At 44.9% G+C, this 17178-nt stretch overlaps 1 protein-coding gene across 1 annotated transcript in view; it reads right to left on the bottom strand.

Moving 5' to 3' along the window:
* The window catches only part of FLI1 (Fli-1 proto-oncogene, ETS transcription factor), a gene marked incomplete at both ends in the record, with an annotated part of 83412 nt that overhangs the window by 19562 nt on the left and 46672 nt on the right, over positions 1–17178 (bottom strand). Inside the window, 3 exon segments of the mRNA XM_084274820.1 lie at positions 4350–4553; positions 7865–8019; positions 15774–15985. Coding sequence (XP_084130946.1) covers positions 4350–4553; positions 7865–8019; positions 15774–15985 — 571 coding nt within the window.

Raw genomic sequence — 17178 nt, 5'->3', positions numbered from 1 at the left:
CCACATCTAGAATCAGGGTTCTGGTGCATTTAGCAGTGTAGTTTTGTTTGGCATTAATGTAGGGCTCGAAACCACAGAGCAGTTTTCCGCTTCTGCTTCTCACCACAGCCTCATTCTTTCCCCTTCAGGCTCTTTTCATTCGGGCACACCACACACAACCAACCCCCCATAAGGAGAGAGGAAAAGGACGAGGGGTTCAGGCATTTGATCTACATCTCAAACAGAGCATGAAACCAGTCAAATCTCCTTTCCCACTGCCCACTGGTTGGCTGGAAAAGATTCACCAGGCAAATTGTGATTGAAAAAGATACCGGCACAGCGGTGGGTCAGTCTGGAGTCTAAAGGGGATGAATGAGAAGAAGAAAAAGCCAGGGAATGGCTTCAGAGTTTTGGAGAGGAAACTGGAAGAAACACCTAAAGATGTTTGTCTGGGGGGAGTGGAGAGTCATTTTCCCCCCCAAAAAAAATGAGGGGGGCGAGGGGGGAGCTGTTTAAGAGACTCCAAAGTACAGAGCGTGCTGCAGAACTGGGTTCTGCAAGTCTGAAATCCCCTCAAGATCGGAGCGCCTGAATTCCTGACTGCTTCAATCAGTTATGGCAGCAGGAAACTGCACAATGCTGATCCAGGCCTAAGTTTTGCCTGAAGACTAAAGGTGCTGTGATAGGAGTTTGGTTTAGTCTGAGCTTTATTAAATAGCTCACCTGAAACTACCTCCAAAATTAAGATTGAGCTTTTGTTGTTATCCGATGTGCCAAAATAACGCATCTCACAGGTGGTTTTAAGGATGCTTTTGCCCTGATCAGGAGTGTAAACTATTGAAAACCTTCTGAGGAAACTCATTTTCGGGGATGTCCTTGCCTGGCTAGCAAGCAGGCTCAGAAAGTTCGGATCAGCTTTGTTTCTTGGAAAAGAAACACCAAAGCTGGGGATGCACTGGTCAGAACATACCCAGCTTAACATCCTGAGAGGACAAAGATGTTTCAAGAGAGTAACCTAGCCTGTGGATCTGCAATTCCCCAAAGTCCTACTGTGTTTTGTTACCATCACATATTGTCCACCCTAAGCAGGAGCAGAGCTGGATGCCTCTGAAACAACTGACCTTACAAAGGGAGAAAATTCCTGAAGGGGAAAAAAAAAAAATAATAAAAAAAATAAAAAAGAACCATCTCCCCACGGCGCTGAGCTCAGAGGCTCGGCACTAAACATCCGCTGGAAATCAGTCTGGAAAAACAATAAGCTCCTTTCGAAGGCGTTACTCCATGAGGGAGTTACCCAGCAATCCAGAAACCAGACTGTCATTAGGCAGCGCTAGGAACAGCTGCATGGAAAGGAATGCTCTTCAGAGGCTGCCCGACCTCCACTCAGACAGGAGCTTGCTTTAATAAGGACAGCGCTTGCATGACGTCTTAGAACAGCCCAAGGGGCTGAGCAGGGAGAGAAATTCATAAACATTAAAGCTGGGGATGGACCAGGATTGAGTTTTCCTTCCGTGTGCATCCAAGTAAAATTGGAACAACTCGTTTGTCTGAAGCCAGTGAAGGAGTTTGGGGTTTGCACCAGCTTCGTAGCACGGGGATCACTGCAGGCATTCACCTGGCAGAATGTTCTAGCCTTAGGACTCTTCTGGGCTGGGTGTCAAGACATGTGAGACACCATCCCCATTCCATGGATTCACCATCTCAACAAGCAAGCCCAACACGGAGATGGGATTACAGGAAATAAAACCGAGGCACAGAGGAACTGAGGAGAAGGTTTCTTCCTCCTACTTCCAGGCATTTAAGGGCAGTGTGTGAACTAAGGGAGTTCTATCCTGAATTTCAATGTGCCCTGTTGCTTCTTTTCTGTAAATGGAGACTGGGGTGACCAGGGACCCCAGGTATGTAAAGGTAGGTAGGATCAATCAAATTCACAGATTAACAGAATTGTCAGGGTTGGAAGGGACCTCAAGAGTCCAACCCTTCTGCCAAAGCAGGGTCCCTAGGACAGGTCACACAAGTTGGTGTTCAGATGGGTCTGGAATATCTCCAGAGAAGGAGACTCCACACCCCCTGGGCAGCCTGTCCCAGGGTTCTGGCACCCTCACTGTGAAGAAATTCTTCTGCAGATTGGTGGGGAACTCCCTGTGCTCCAACTTGAGGCCATCGCCCCTTGTCCTGTCCTCACAGACACTGAGAAGAGGCTGCCCATGTCCCCCTGTGTCCCACACTTCAGATATTTATAAACATTAGTCTTTTTTATCCCAGGGAGCCCAGAACTGGACACAATGCTCCAGGTGGGGCATGACCAGGGCAGAGTAGAGGGGGAGGAACCTGGTGACCTGCTGGCCATGCTCCTTTTAATGCACCCCAGGATCCCATTGGCTTCTTGGCCCCTGGGGCACACTGCTGGCTCATGGCCAACCCGTCATCTAACAGGACCCCCAGGTCCTTCTCCGCAGAGCTCCTCAATCAGGAATTCGCTCCTGAACAAATGGATGGCAGCAAATGGCAAAGGCAGCAACTGAATCCAGGTCTTTCAGGTTTATGCTGTGAAAGCAATAAACTCTGATACTCTCTCTGAACACCCCAAGAAATGGCATACCCAACACTTGAGGCTATCACCAGAGATGCTGCCTGGAGTGAAAGCAACAGAAGAATTCCACTGTTCTGCCAAACTTTTCAAATTCAGCCCAATGCTTTGATTCAAAAAACATCCAACTCCTCCTTCATCTCTTTTTCTCCATTCTCAAGTCCTATCAGTGAGACAATTCGAATGCCTCACTTGAGTATTTATCTTGTGGGAATTCCAAACTGTTTCCAGTGACAAAGTGTCTGATTTGCCCAGCCAAAGTCAGCAGGTTTGGCCAAAGCAACACTGGCCTCCCAAAACTGGGCTATGATTCCCCATGAAAGTGTGTCCTTTTGCATGCAGACCTTAGTTAGGAACCTCTGCAGCGTCTGTAATAATCCTGAAATACCCTGTGAACCAGCAGCTCTTTGCTGATGAAACTGGATGAAATATGGGGATTATTCTGGATGGGAAATTATTTTATTGTGAAGTCACAAGGGACAAAACCTCTTCAAGTCCAACAATTTGGTGTGAATCATTCCTTTGGCTCATCATCTCAAACAAAATGAAGGTGGGGCTTACAGAGGCACCCATCTGTGACCTAACTCTGGTCCCACTGTAATCTGTAAAACTCCCACTGATGTTAGGAGAGGCAGGGAGAGACCAGCACTGAAGAGCTTTGAAGAAACACCCTAAATAAAGGCGGTCTCCCTGCTTTATTGCACCAGCCAGACAGAGACATCACAGTTTGATTTCCCAGTGGGCAAAATACACTTTTTCTTTCTCTTTCCTGATTTTTCAATCCTCAAATAATAGTACTCCTATAAAAGCTGGTTCACTTGAAAGGATCTTGGAGCATGTGGGATTTAGGTCCAGTTCTCCAGGCTGATTATCCTTAGCACCCCTTTGTGAAGAAAGGAAATGCTTTTGCCTCCAGTTTATAGATGATGAGGAGATATTTGGAAGCTATGGACGTTCTTGTGGGTGTGCAGGAAGTCCTAGATAGGTCTGGATCTAGACTCCCAGCCTCAAAGGGTTGTGCTAATCATGAGGTGACCATGTTTGGGCTGCTGTGGAATGCTTTTGCAGAGGGGTTCAGAAGACTGCTCACAGCTTCTGTCTTAGGGGGTTAATACAGCTCAATATAATAATTAATAACATAATAAATACAGTTAGAAAGGAGCATAGGACCCATCATATACTATAGTGTGGGATATAGAGGTTCAGCCAGACTCGTTCCTTGAGTGCCAGGTCATCTGCATGGTGCCTGCTTCAGCGTGCTTACATTTGTGGAATTGGTCTTGGTTTTTCTCCTCTTTCCAAGAAATCTGGGCCTCCATGAACAAAGAAAATCTCCAGTTGTGGCTCCTATTTTGAAGCGGTCCTTACCAGAAGCCTTAGGGGAAAGGGCACAGCCCTCTCACTGCAAAGTTACACAATAATTTGCCCGTAACCCATCAGTTAATGTTTGCTTTAATCTCCACAGCGAATTTTGCATTTTTATCATATAGTCACAGATGTTTTTATTATCTGCAAGATTATCTAATCTTCTCAAGAGTCCCTCTCAGTTCTTCACCTCCCTGATAGCACCACTAACTCCTTCTAAGTTACAATTAACTTTCCAACCCACTTGTTATTCCTCTCTTCCTTGTTTGCTCTCTCTGCCTGCTAGCCTTTGTCTGTTTTTTTCCCTCCACCCTATTTATCCTGCAAGAAGAGCCCTAGAACTTCAGTACCCATGGCAGCTTTTATCCTATCAGCATGTCATGCGAGGGCTCAGGAGAGTCAGGGCAATACTTACTGTCCCTGAGGTAATTGAGGTGAGACAACAGCATTTCTGTGTTGTAGTGGGAGGTGATTCGGAAGAAGTCATCCTTGCTCATTTTGCAGAGCTCCTTGCCATCCATGTTCTGGAAGATGGTGCTGTCAATGTCCATTAATCCATACTCCTTTATGGCCCATTCCAGCCACTGGCGCACATGGTCCTGGGTCCATAGGGTGGGATCTGGCAGGAAAACACAAAGGATGGTCACACTATACACAGGCCTCAAGTCCAGCACTCACTGTAGCCCAGTCAAAGCATTAACCGCCGCTTCCACGACCAAATGGATTTAATTAGCTGATGCAAATATATTTTGCCAAGATGAACAAGGCTCAAGGCACATGAAGGGATGATCCCTGACCCTCCAGAAGGGTAAGTCCTTTAAGGTTCCCTTGTCTGTCTCCCACCTGCCTGAATCTTATACCTATCCTTGGGAACAACACTAATGACATCTGACTGTGACTTTTCTCCCTCTGTAAGAAAGCTTCCAAAAGCAAACCCATCCCTTTGAGAGGGTATGCTCCTCACAGCTTCGGGCCTGCAATGCTGTATAATTACATCAGCACTGCCTAAGTCACACTATCCTTCACAAGTGCGTTACTGAGTCCCAGCAGATGGCATTTTAAAGTCTGAGGATGGTGGTATTTACAGTCGGCAGAGCGACTCTGAAAAACAATGTTATTACTTAAACAGAGCAGCCTGCCATGTAACTCTGAGTCACATTTGTTCACCCCGCTGACAAGAACACAGCTCTACCTCCGCTGTAAAAGCAACAGAGGTATTGGAGGCCAATGTGGATTTCATACTGTCTCATGCATCATTATCAACTGTCAGCAAAGCTCCAGCTGTGGAATCTTTATTACTGGTGATGACGTAAGAGAGAGATTGAACCCGGCTGGAGTTTCAGACCTCATGGTGATGGTTTGCTGCATCAGTAGTTAAAAAAAGAAACCATCCTTCGAGTTTCAAAAAGAGCATCAGATCAGAAAGTCCCAGCAAGAATTTGTGCCACGATACCATTTTTACAGAGTCATTTTCAGAGCATATCTGCATTTTCAGATGTTTCCTGTGCTGCTTCTCCCCGTGTATCCCGTTTGAAAATTTAAGCTGCAAGTTCATGTTCCATTTCAGCTGGAGAGGACTACAGAGTCAAGCCTTCACTTTGGAGATGTTTGATCTGTCCACCACAGCTGTACATTCCTCTAAGGTAAACCTCAAGCACTTCAGGTCCTGAGGCACTTGAGGTAATGAACCGGAAACACGTAGCCATTGCACAGCTGGTAGCTTGTGCTTGGGTAGGGACAAGAAATGCCTGTGCCACACATTTTATAGTGTATAAAATAACACCTTTGCCCAGGACTGTAAGCCTGGGCTGCCAGGATCCCTTGACACCAAAGGGCAGGTAGTGGCAGTACTTGGGCACCCAAGTTCCAGAATGGCAGCATGAAATGGAGAAGTAAAAGCAAGGGGTATGGAAATTAGAGGTGAATTTCTAAAAAAAATCAGGTTATGCTTGAAGATGAACTTTAGAGCTTCCAACCCCACGTCTTTGCAAGTCTGCTTTGGGAAAGAAATAAGGATTTCCTTTAAATTTTGGAACTAGCTGATTGAAATTCTGCTTTCTAGGAACAGGGAGAAGACTGCTCATTTTGCAATGCAAGCGTTCAAGGGAGGAGTCATCGTCTTTTTTTTTAATTGAAAAAGTTATTTGTCTTGAGTTTTGAAAAAAAAAAAATCCCAGCATTCAGAGGGCAGAGTGAATTTGTGGTCTCCCTTTAAACAAACACTTTTGAATTTCAGATATTCATTCAGCCTGTTAATCACTGCCAAAGACATTGAATGGTCTCTTAAAAACTGACTTCTTCAAACATGGCTTAGAGTTTGCTATTATTACAGTTGCAAGCTTAATGTGACATTATTCTTGCCTATCTTCACCCTAATGCACTATAAATCTTTACTCTGGATTATATTAAAATTTCCAAATGCCTTTCTTGGATGAATTTGGCCTCATATCCTGCAGCCAGAGATCTGGGACGATGTTCATTATTGTCTTCCAAAGTCTGGTAACTCACTGCTATTTCACAAGTATCTCAGGGTTTTGGTTTGTGGGGAATGATCATGAGAGGGAAAAAGTCCTTTTACTCCTTTTCTTCCACTTTCCTTCAAAGAGGAGATTTTAAACCTTCTCTTCCATGGAGGACACTAAAGGTAATTTCCCCTGTTTCTACACCGCTGTGAAACTTTAACTCACCCTTTGTCTTTTCAAACATGCACAAATAGCACAGTGAAGGGCGGGATAAATGTTCCCTCTTGAATCTTTTTAATAGTATCATGACCAGTTGGTATCAGTAACACCTTTCTAGCCAAAGCTGATGCTGAAAATCCCTCATCAATGAGGTTAGCTGGTCTCCCTAAGCAGATCCAAACAATGGATTAAATGGTACTTTGAGATTTGCTGTCAGTCTTTTATTGGCTTCCTTTCACTACATTCAGGCTCAAGCTTTTCCTTTTCATCCTAAATGGCAAACAAATGCTTGAGAATTGTCATCTGTTCACGGTCAAGCCAGGATCGGCAAACAGAGCTAAATTCCACGAGTACATTTCCTTCTGCCAACAGTTCATCCGCTCCAGTCAGCTACAACCCTTGGTGAAACCCTCACAGCACCGGGTGAAAAGCTGCACCCTTTGAAATCAGTGAAAGTTTTGGTACCTAAGTTGGGCAAGGACTTGGCTCAACTTGCCAGGAAGTTCCTGGGGTAGCCTGTTTATCTCTCTGGTGTTTATAAACTTTGCAAGGAAAAAGACTCCTTCTTGTTCCAGGTTCAGACTTCACCGGTTGCCTGCCACAGGAGATCTCATCCTTGACTGTCCAAATGCCTCTAGTGCATTCAGCCAAGTTCAGGCAGCAGATGTGGATCTCAAATACAAACAGAGAACCGGACAGGAATGTTTCTGTGCAACAATATTTGGAAGGAGAGTGTAGGTCCTGAAAAAGAGATTTTTTTTTTCTACTTCTAAAAAAAAAAAGTAAAAAAACCCAAACAAAAAAATAGCTCCTTTTGAATCAATGTGACATGAAAGTACATCTGGATCCTACAGGGCATCATGGGAGTTATAATTTGTGTCCGCTTCACACTTATTCTTGCCTCTTTGATCACACCATGCATGTCCCAGGAAGCACTGCAGATTCTCCTCTAACACATGATGGGAGATGGATTTGGTTCAACACATGAAAACATCATTTCATTCCAGAAAAAAAGAAAAAAAAAAAAAAGCAGCAGCACTAATAAACCACTTCTTATTCTGATTCAAGGTAGAACCAGGACATGGGAAATTCCCACTAGCCAGAAACTCAGATTTTTTTTCCTTACTTTTTACATGATTTGTTAGGGAACTGATTCCTTAGAGAGTGGATAAACAAGCTTTATATGTTCAGCTGGGTATTTAAGACCATGCAAGGAAATATAAAACAAAGAGTTTGATGGTGGTGGTACCTGCTGGGACAATGACTCTCCTCTCATTGGTGGTCATGTTGGGAGGAGGCCCGTTCTTCTCATCCATGTAGGTGCTGTAACTCATTGGGTTGGACTCTGTCCCTGCTCCAACGAGTTTGCTGCATTTGTTCACACTGCAGTCTACAGGGGACTCCCTGAAATGAGAAAGGAAACATGACTTGTCAGTAGTAGGCACTTTTCATCCCTACTGTAGCAGAAGGAGGTTTGGGTTATGGAAATGGCAAGTATCCCAGGGCTGAATCTAAGTGTCCTGTCTGTTCTTAGCAGTGAAACAGTCCTAGGCTTGTCTACTACTTGGATAGGAAATCCAGAAACCCTCGGTGCCTTAAGCCTGAGTCAAGAACTTCAGACCACAGAAATGGTGTGTGAAAGAAAAAAGGACTCTGGCCCCAGTTTTACTTCTGAGGTGATGGAGTGATGAGGAGGGAACATTTAGCAACTCAGGTGGCACTGTGCTAAGACCTAGACTTCAAGCAGACGTTTGGCAAGCAATAGAGTTTCTCTGTCCTGCTCTGGGAGAATTATGAGCCTCCAAACCACAGATAGGGAGCACGGATTTTTGTTTTTCTCCAGCTGAAGTAGTAACTCATGCTTTTAGCTCACTTAAAATACCAGTCCACAGCCTGCCACATTCACGTGGCACAAACCAGCTCTGAAGAACATGCCAGGGAAGGGCAGTGTTATCACCCTTGGTGTGCAAAGCAAGCACCCAGCCCATATCCAGTGCGGTTCAGCCCGCTGCTTTCATCACACAGCCATCCCTCCTCCCTGCCAGCAGCAAAGTGGCCTGGGAGGAAACCGTTCACTGAAGGGTAAGAACTATGACAGTGCACCAAATCCCACCCTCTGAGTTCGAGCTGGCAAGGCTTCCAAGGTTGGACACCAAACAAATTGGTTTCTTAATCTGGATGAAGGGCATGGGGTGGGGAGAAATGACTGAAATTCAGTTATCATGGCTGGGAGATAAATGCTCCACCGAGATATTCTAAGGCAGATGGTAATTTTTTCCTCATGTCTTACTGAGGGAATGTTGCTTGAAAATGGAAATAAGATGTATAACTTACACATGTTCGAATTTAAGGTTTTACTATTTCGCCTACTGTTTTTCCAGGCAGGGAACCAAAATCCGCCTTCGGAGAGGCAAACTGCTGAAGGTTTAATGTCCCCGTGGCAGTCAGAGGAGAGTCTGAGCAACTGCAGGGGCACCAGGGTTTTCACAGGGAATGTGATCATTCCTAACTTTCAGCTGAAATACTCTGTGTCAGGTGTTAAATGCTGGCAGAGAAAAAGCCCTGAAGCAGCACAAAGGATCTTACTCTTTCCAGAAGCACAGGATGTCCTGAGAAGACTCGGTGAAACACCGAGAGCATCTGTGCTTCGAGGTGTCAAAGTCTGTTCAGCTCAGTGCTGACCATCCCTGGGAGGTGACTGGTCTCCTTACCTGCCCTGTCTGGAGACCAGGTACCAACTTTAAGTGGTGTGGGCAGACCCAGACACACGCATCCCTGGGCATGGATTCCAACCTGCCTTTGGGGTGAAGTTTACCCTCTTTCATGCACAACAGCCAGATTTTCTTTGCATTCCCTGCAGTCAACACCTCAGTCCTTCTAAGGGCTTCTTAACTCTCACCCCCCTGCTCTGTGGTTACATTTCCCTGGAAAACAACCCCTGCAGTTGAGATCCATGCTATTTATGATAAAGCAGGGACATCTATAACTCATACAGAGCTATAGGGTCTATCCAGACTCTCAGATAATAACATCCTCTAGAATACTTATCAGCCTTGGAGCATACATGCTATCTACTGGTATGGGATGACACACATGAGAAGACCATGGGTCCTTGGCTACTCTCTCTGCTGAGCATCATGCACGTTCACATGACTGATACAGCAAAGCAACAAAAATAACCCCGACACTACAAGACATGTTCTCCGCGGTTGTGTGATGGTTTTTCACTTGGCTTAGCAGTTAGGACATTGCCTGTCCTCTGCCTTGCTCTCTGCCTCTCAGCAGCCAAAACCAGACAACCAAATCTTAGGCAGTGATTTGTTGAAGGGACTGAGGTGTCCTCACCCACCACTGATTTACCACCTCCGTTAATCCTGCAGGACAGGCCATCAAATGTGCTCCACGTGCTTGACAGGGTTGTGTCTGTGGGGCTGTTCAGCTGCTTGCCTCCCTTCTGAGAAAGGTTTCAGGATGGCTGGATCCAGAGCTAACCTCAGTGGAAATGTGAGAGCAGAAGGACAGATGTAACAGGGAATGGCACTGCCAAAACTTAACTGGGTAGGAGACTGCCTTTTTCTTAAGAAAAATATCATGAAATCTTTAATGATAACAAGCAAGTGTCCTCTGTAACGCAGCATCTCCTACTAGATCCAAACAGAGCCTTTCACTGGGACATGAGACAGCCCTACCAAACTGAATCACCTTTGCAGCTCCTTGATACCTGTTTCTGTGCTTCCCCAACCTAGACGAGGGATTTAAGTGTCCCAGCACAAGGTAAGTGTAGCTGTGGGCAACACAAAGAGGAATTCAGTGTGGGGAACAACTACAGCATCAAATGAGAACAGGGAGCCACGAGCCATGAATAGTGTATTCATTGACTGTAGCTCCTTTCTTAGTTCATGTATTACCCACAAGCAGACTTACATCCATAGAAAGTTTTTCCTCATTATTTGAAATGGTTTGTGCAAGGGGATTTCGAATGCCAGATTAATTCTTGACTTTTCACAGAGAATTCAGACTTTCAAGTGGCTACACATGCTGGACTTGCTCAGGTTTTGGGCAGAAAGCATTGTAGATCTACTAAAGTAAATGGATATAGGCTGCTTTCACAAGGTCTCTTAAGTACATTCACTGTGGCAGTGACAGAGTCCAAGGAATATGAAGCAGTACTCATTCCCACTGCCTGTCCAAAGACTCTTCGTTCCAGCAGCTCCAGTAGCAGTCTCTGGGGATGCCAAGAGCTTGGTGTTTTGGGAAAGTTTATGTTAGACTGGCCAAAACGGACAAGCAGCTAGCCTGGCATGGACTAATAAATCCTCTGTACAGCTTCAGCCCATGTTCCAGATACCTGGAAATAAAGCAATCACTGTCCTGGGGCCTCTGTCTAGGAATCACCTTTGGCTTTCATTCGAAAGAGCAGAATAAGGGATTTCAGTGATTTCTGAACCTGACTCAGCTGTGGGCAGTGGGATATTTCCTCTGTCTTTCTACCCTTTTCTTCCTGTATTCTTTTCTCTGTAAATGTACATTTTTGGTGTAAATCCCCACTTGGTAATCTCAGCTTGAATCCTTACACTTAAAATTAGATTTTAATTTCTTTCTCTTTCTTTCTTTCTTTTGCTGAGGGAAGTAAGAATGAGCACGTTGTGATTCTGCTTGTGGTTCTGCTTGTGGTTCCCTCTTAAGGGCGGGGGACAGATCAGAATCCCAACTCCTTCAAACTTGTACTTCACTGCACTTTAACCCTGCCTCTCATCCTGCCCTCAGGGACATCTCAGGAGGGGATTCCCCCTGAAATCCACTGTAAATCCTCAAGGGAAAAAAAAGAGCCATAAAAGGGGTGGAAAAAGACATAGATAGAGGTTACAAAACTCCAACTGCAGGAGGAAAGCACCGTGTTTATCATGTCCAGGTAGGATGCAGAGAGCAGGTGATGGCACAGTCTGGGGATGAGAAGAACGTAGCACATCCCACTAGAGGGCTCACACGCTGCTGAAAGGGGGTTTGCTCCTATAGACATCACACACGGCCCTTTGTTTTGTTTGGAGGCAATTATCGTGGCATAAAAATGTCCTGAGGTCCCTGAGCCTTAGCATCATTTTAATATTGTGCAGCAAGAGGAGGTCTCCAAAGCGTCCTCAAAGGACCAACCTTGTTATTTTAGCCAGACAAAATTCATAACATCAACTGGAATTACCCAGCAAGGCTTGCCCATGTCCATCAGCACATCTGGCACATTAGAATATTCTTTCAAGATCATACAAAGTTTTGTAATGTCTTTTTTAAAAGTCACCCTTCTGTCTTCATCTCCAAAAGCAGATCTGCAGTGGCTCAGTGTGGAGAAATCTGGGAGGTGTGTTGTTAGGTTCACTCTTTGCATTTGGAGTTTATGTGAAGTGTAAGGAAAAAAAAATCTGTTATTAAAAAAATGGACAATAAATTTTATTAGATTCCACCCAACGTTTTTTTCTAAATAATCCTCCTCCTTCATTCATTTTGGGTTTAAAAAATGCAAAGGGTTGTCTTTATATCACAAAAACATCTCAAGGTCCCAACAGAAACCCGAGCCTATTGTATGGGGAACTGCACAAGTCCATCATAGAAGACAGATCTTTCCCTGGATGGGCTACAAACTAAATAAACAAAACCCCTTCAGAGAACAAAGATTGCAAGCCATGCTTCCAGCCCCTGAACAGATGCAGAGAGAGGTGAACGTTATGCACAACAACTTGTGAAAAAGCCAGACCTCTGTTGGGTTTTTTTGCATGCAATAGGTCAGGGCTACAAGCACAAGACCACTTCCCTTTCCCAGTGCCCAAGGAGGTGTAAGAAGCAGGAGGATTTTTAATTTTTCTCTGTTGGATTTTAACAGCCTTGTGTTTGGGCACCAGGCATGGTGAAACACTGGGTTTTGCTCTGAGAGTGCAGCTGTCTGGGAGGGTGAGGACAGATGTTGAGGCCATATAAAGTGTCCAGATCTGGTAATACTAGAAACTGCCACAAATCTTGCAATAATACAGAAGTCCCACCTTCTCCCTTAAAATATAGATCCCTGCCACTGCCTGAGTATTAGCATGCAGTTACAGGGGAAATTCTTTCCAGTTTGGGAACAAACTGGGATAACCCGACATGGGGTAGAAAGCTGGTCAGGGTTTCCACGTCATTCAGCACTTGGAGGCACAGCTCTGCCAAACAAGTGGGGTTCTTCAAAGACCCCTTTCTCCCACCCTGCTGAGAACCAAACCAGCTCATCATGCTACACCTCACAGCAGTCAGACCTGCTCCTGGTTACTAAGAAAATGAAGAAAAGCTGGACACTGTCCCTTACCTCCACTATCAGGTTTCCTATAGTTTCATCCCCCCCTAGGGTATGTAAACCACTCTCTCAGCAAGCAGAAAACGCTTCAAGTACAGGTGAACCAGGGAATAAAGGCTGCTGCCTCGAATGGGGCAGCTGGAACCCGGTAAGAGAGCGTGCTTGAAAAACAAGAGAGAGGAGGAGAGGCAGGGAGAGGGAGGGAGGGGGGATAGGTTTTGTTATTCAGTCAGCAGTTCAAGTTAATTTGTATTGAGATTGTGGGGTTTGCCAGGCAGCTGATGGGCAGAGGAACAAGCGACTGGGGTGGCCCGACCTGTAACAATGAGCTGTGATGGACATGGGGGGTGGGAGGGGTGGGGGTGGGGGGGAAGAGTAAATTTTTAGTCATGAATAGGAGGAAAGGATAGAGAGGTCAGATGAATTTTCTCATTTCTCAGGTGGATTGGAAATCTTGTGCCAAGAAGTCATCGAAAGGCAAAGCTGGAAGCTGCCTCAGTGCTTAGTTCTGATGTTCCAATCAGCCTTATACTTTTCTCTATTGGGTTGGGAAGTTGTTACCCTGTTTTCAGAGAGACTGAGGACACTTAGCTTCTGCCTAAGAATCTTGTCAGCTTCAACAAGCCCAGAAATAAGGGTTTCTTTTTTGCCCAGAATAAACACCCTTTCAGAGGGCTGTTCTCCGTGGGTATCGGAGCACTTACAGTTGTTAATGGATCAGTTTCTCAAAGCAGTATTATTTCCCCTTTTTTTCTGAACAGATGAGGAAATGGTAGCACAAAGATCACAATGGAGGGATGGCCCAATACATTTGATTCCCAAGGCATGCAATGGGATGTGCAAGAAGAACGTTAGACAGACTTTTGGACACACAAATAAACACACATACTGAATCTATATGGAACGTGTGCTTATGGGATCTGAAAACACAAATATGGGGTAGATCTAGAGCAAGGAGTAGGACCTGATGGTCCTTATGGGTCCCTTCCAACTCAGTATATTCTATGATTCTATGATGTCTTGTTCTCTTGGCTCCCCAAAATGTGCTAAAGGGAGACAGACAAGTAGCGGACTGGGAGGAAACACTCTCTGTGTGTTGGTCTGACACTCAGGGTGTGAGCAACTGAAGCAGTGCTACAAAGGGCTTCCTCACATGATCGTGGGAGCGTGTTGCCAGTGCCATAAGTGAGGCTGATGCTTGCCACCTCAGTTTTCATGACTGATTCACCTCTCTTGCAGGATGGAGACACACACAGCACCATGCACAAGCCTCACTTGGTCAGGATCCCACTCTGCATTGCCCTATAGGAAGCTTTAGGCATGGCTTAAAAAGCCTAGCCTTGCTAACCAAAGGCAATCTTCATGACTATCAAAAACCCCAACTTGCTGGTACTTTCAAGATCCATCCCTTTTGCCTGTGTTATCAAGAAATAATTCATTTTCTTATGTTTCAACCTCAATTCTGAGGCTGGAAATCCTAGTGTAAAAATACATTTAAATTCTTCTGAAGCCCAGAAATTATATATAATAAGGTACAACATCAAATTCAGTCTACAAATGATCACCATCAAAGACCAACTGACGCAAAGACCTTTATCTTATAGTTAAATCAGCATCTACTGTATACTTACGAGGAAAAAAAAACACCCGACGTGTCTGTTTGAAGTCTCTAACACCATCATCTCACTATACAAGTCTGAAAGTACACGGCTGCTTTCTGTTTCCAACTGTAGTCTTGCTAGGTTCTCAGAAACCAGGAAAATAGGCTGACAAAGAAGCCCTGAACTAACTCTGAAGAAGAGAAACTCTTTTATTGTTTAACTGTCCTGTTTTAATATTGTACAAATGTTAGAGGTAGAATTCTAGATCATTTAGGTTGTAAAAGACCTTTCAGATCATCAAGACCAAACCATAAGATCCCTCTGTAGCTTTTTCCTACCCTTCCTACATTCCTGCCCAACTTTATAGTTGTGACTTTGAAATGAAAATAAATATTAATTTGAACACCTAGAAGAAAAAAATAATTTAAAAAAAATATTTTCTGTATTGTTCTGAAATAATTTGACAATTTTACACCCAGTTTTTGCCCAAGAGGAGGCCTTTGACCGGTAGAAATGGTTTTTAAGAAAGACAATCTGAGCTGCAATAATAAAGTCTTTGAATTTCTCATTGAGCAGGGAAATGATCCATCTCCCCCAGCTCTAACTCAAATGGTGGTCGGATGGCATAACCAGTGTCCCTTTGATGGTTAACATCACTCCTCAAAGCTACTCCTCAACTCTTTTTGACAAGTGGTGGCATATACTCACACAGAAGACATGGGTACATGAGTTTTGTTTTGTTACACCTTATAGACTGCTACAAAGGACCGCAGTCTCCTCTCTTCCCCTTTTCCATCAAAGAGCTCTCTAGTTTCATATGGTTGCTTCTGCCCTGGCAGAGCACAAATCTCTTTGCAGATGCAAAGTGAAGAGTCCTCCAGTGAAGCCCACAGAGTCCAGCAGTGCAGCTGTCACTAGTGGCACTGCTATAAACACTGTGAGCCCTCTGAACCACGGTACATTTGTGGGATGCTGAACTGGGTGATGAAATGCATCATTTGTTTGCAGCATGACCTCTCTCCTGGCAGTCTTCACATGCCAGTCTGTACAGCGTTTGTGGAGACTGGTAAAGATGCCAGAGCAAGATCCTCAGGCCGTTAAAAATGACAAAGAAACTCCCCAGGGAGCGGGGATATGGTCCTGCACAGAGTGTGGAGTCTGACAGGACAAGAACACAACTGGGCGGTGCGTGGTTGGCTTTTATTTAAGGTTCAGCAGATGTGCAAAGGGTGTTTCCTTACCTCGATCCGTTCATGTGGTCATATTCCCTTTTCACATTCACCCGGACGGGCTGATTAATCCACTCCTGCTGAGGAGGCAGAGGGTTGATTTTGTGTGGCTGCCCATAGTCAGGGTTCCCTGAGGCCGTCATGTCTGCCTTGGGGAGGTGAGTGGCAGCGCCGTACGTGGAGTCAAAGAGGGACTGGTCGTCGCTCACCACCGACAGAGCCTCCTGAGGAGAAGAAAAAACCAACAAGCACTCAGAGTCATGACTAAACTAGTAACTGCACTCTTATTCTCTCTTTGAGCTGGTGAGCACCTGCAAGGGCCTCACAGCTGCCCAGCCCTGTCTGAAATTGCCATCTGCCAGGATTGCAGATTGAATCAGATGCTTTGGGGTCCATTAACCCCTATGCAAAACCAGTGGGTTGCTTTGCTGGCTGCTGGGTTGCTCTGGGTGGGGCAAGAGTTAAGGTTAACTTGACTTCTGCAAACAGTAAAGGTGGCTGCTGGGAACTGTCTCCTTTTTTCCTGCCATAAGCTGCTTCAGCCCCTACTTCACATGGTCACCTGCCCACCTGCCTGCACTTGCTGGTCCAAAACCAAGCAAAGAGATGGGTAGGATGTGACATTTCTGGAGTGTCATCTGAAGGTCTATACAGCTTCTCTCAAAGGGGTTTTTTGCATGGTGTTTATATTTTGAGGTTACCAGTGAAGGAGGAGCAGTGGGTACAGGTCAGAGTTCTAGGTGTTAGTGGTGGGATTTGAGGGAAAAAAAAAAAAGCATTACTTTACACTTTTTTTTTGTTTATTTTGTGGGAAATGTAGGACTGGTGAGTTACCAAACTCTGCATTTCTAGAAATGCTTAAAAACAGGAAATTGTTATCCTTTTTTTTTTTTTTAATTTTCCTTTATTTTTTTTTTCTTTCCCCTTCTGAAACTCCAAATGTTGACAAAAAGTTTTGACTCTCAATTTCCTCACGTTGATGTGCTTGGGTTTTCTAAATGAAGCGTGTCAGGCTCATAAAGGCTTTGGCACAGTCCTACCTTATTCAAAGTGCATCTGACAGGGGCTGCATGTTCTTTATGGAGCTACGTTAACCACACATAACACAGCTGCCATTATGGTTGGCAAGCCAGAAACTGAAGGAGGAACCTCCCAAACTAAAAGCACACACAACTTTAATGTGAGTTAATGGAGCAGACCCCCCGAAACAAAGGCAGCAACAGACTCACCTACCCTATGGACTGAGCTAAGGACCCGTAACATCGACGGGTATGCAGCGGTGGGTTACCAGTGAACACACAGACACTGTCTTTGCTTTGAAAGCTGGTGTGTTGCTAAACCCTCAGCGCTTGAAAATTTACAGGACATGGTCCAAATCATGAGCTTTTAAAAATAATAAATGATTGGGATCTCTCCC

The sequence above is a fragment of the Gallinula chloropus genome, assembly GCF_964237585.1.
Source record: "Gallinula chloropus genome assembly, chromosome: 24".
Lineage (NCBI taxonomy): Eukaryota > Metazoa > Chordata > Aves > Gruiformes > Rallidae > Gallinula > Gallinula chloropus.
The sequence above is the reverse complement of the archived record's forward strand: the minus strand, read 5'-3'. Positions and strand labels throughout refer to the sequence as shown.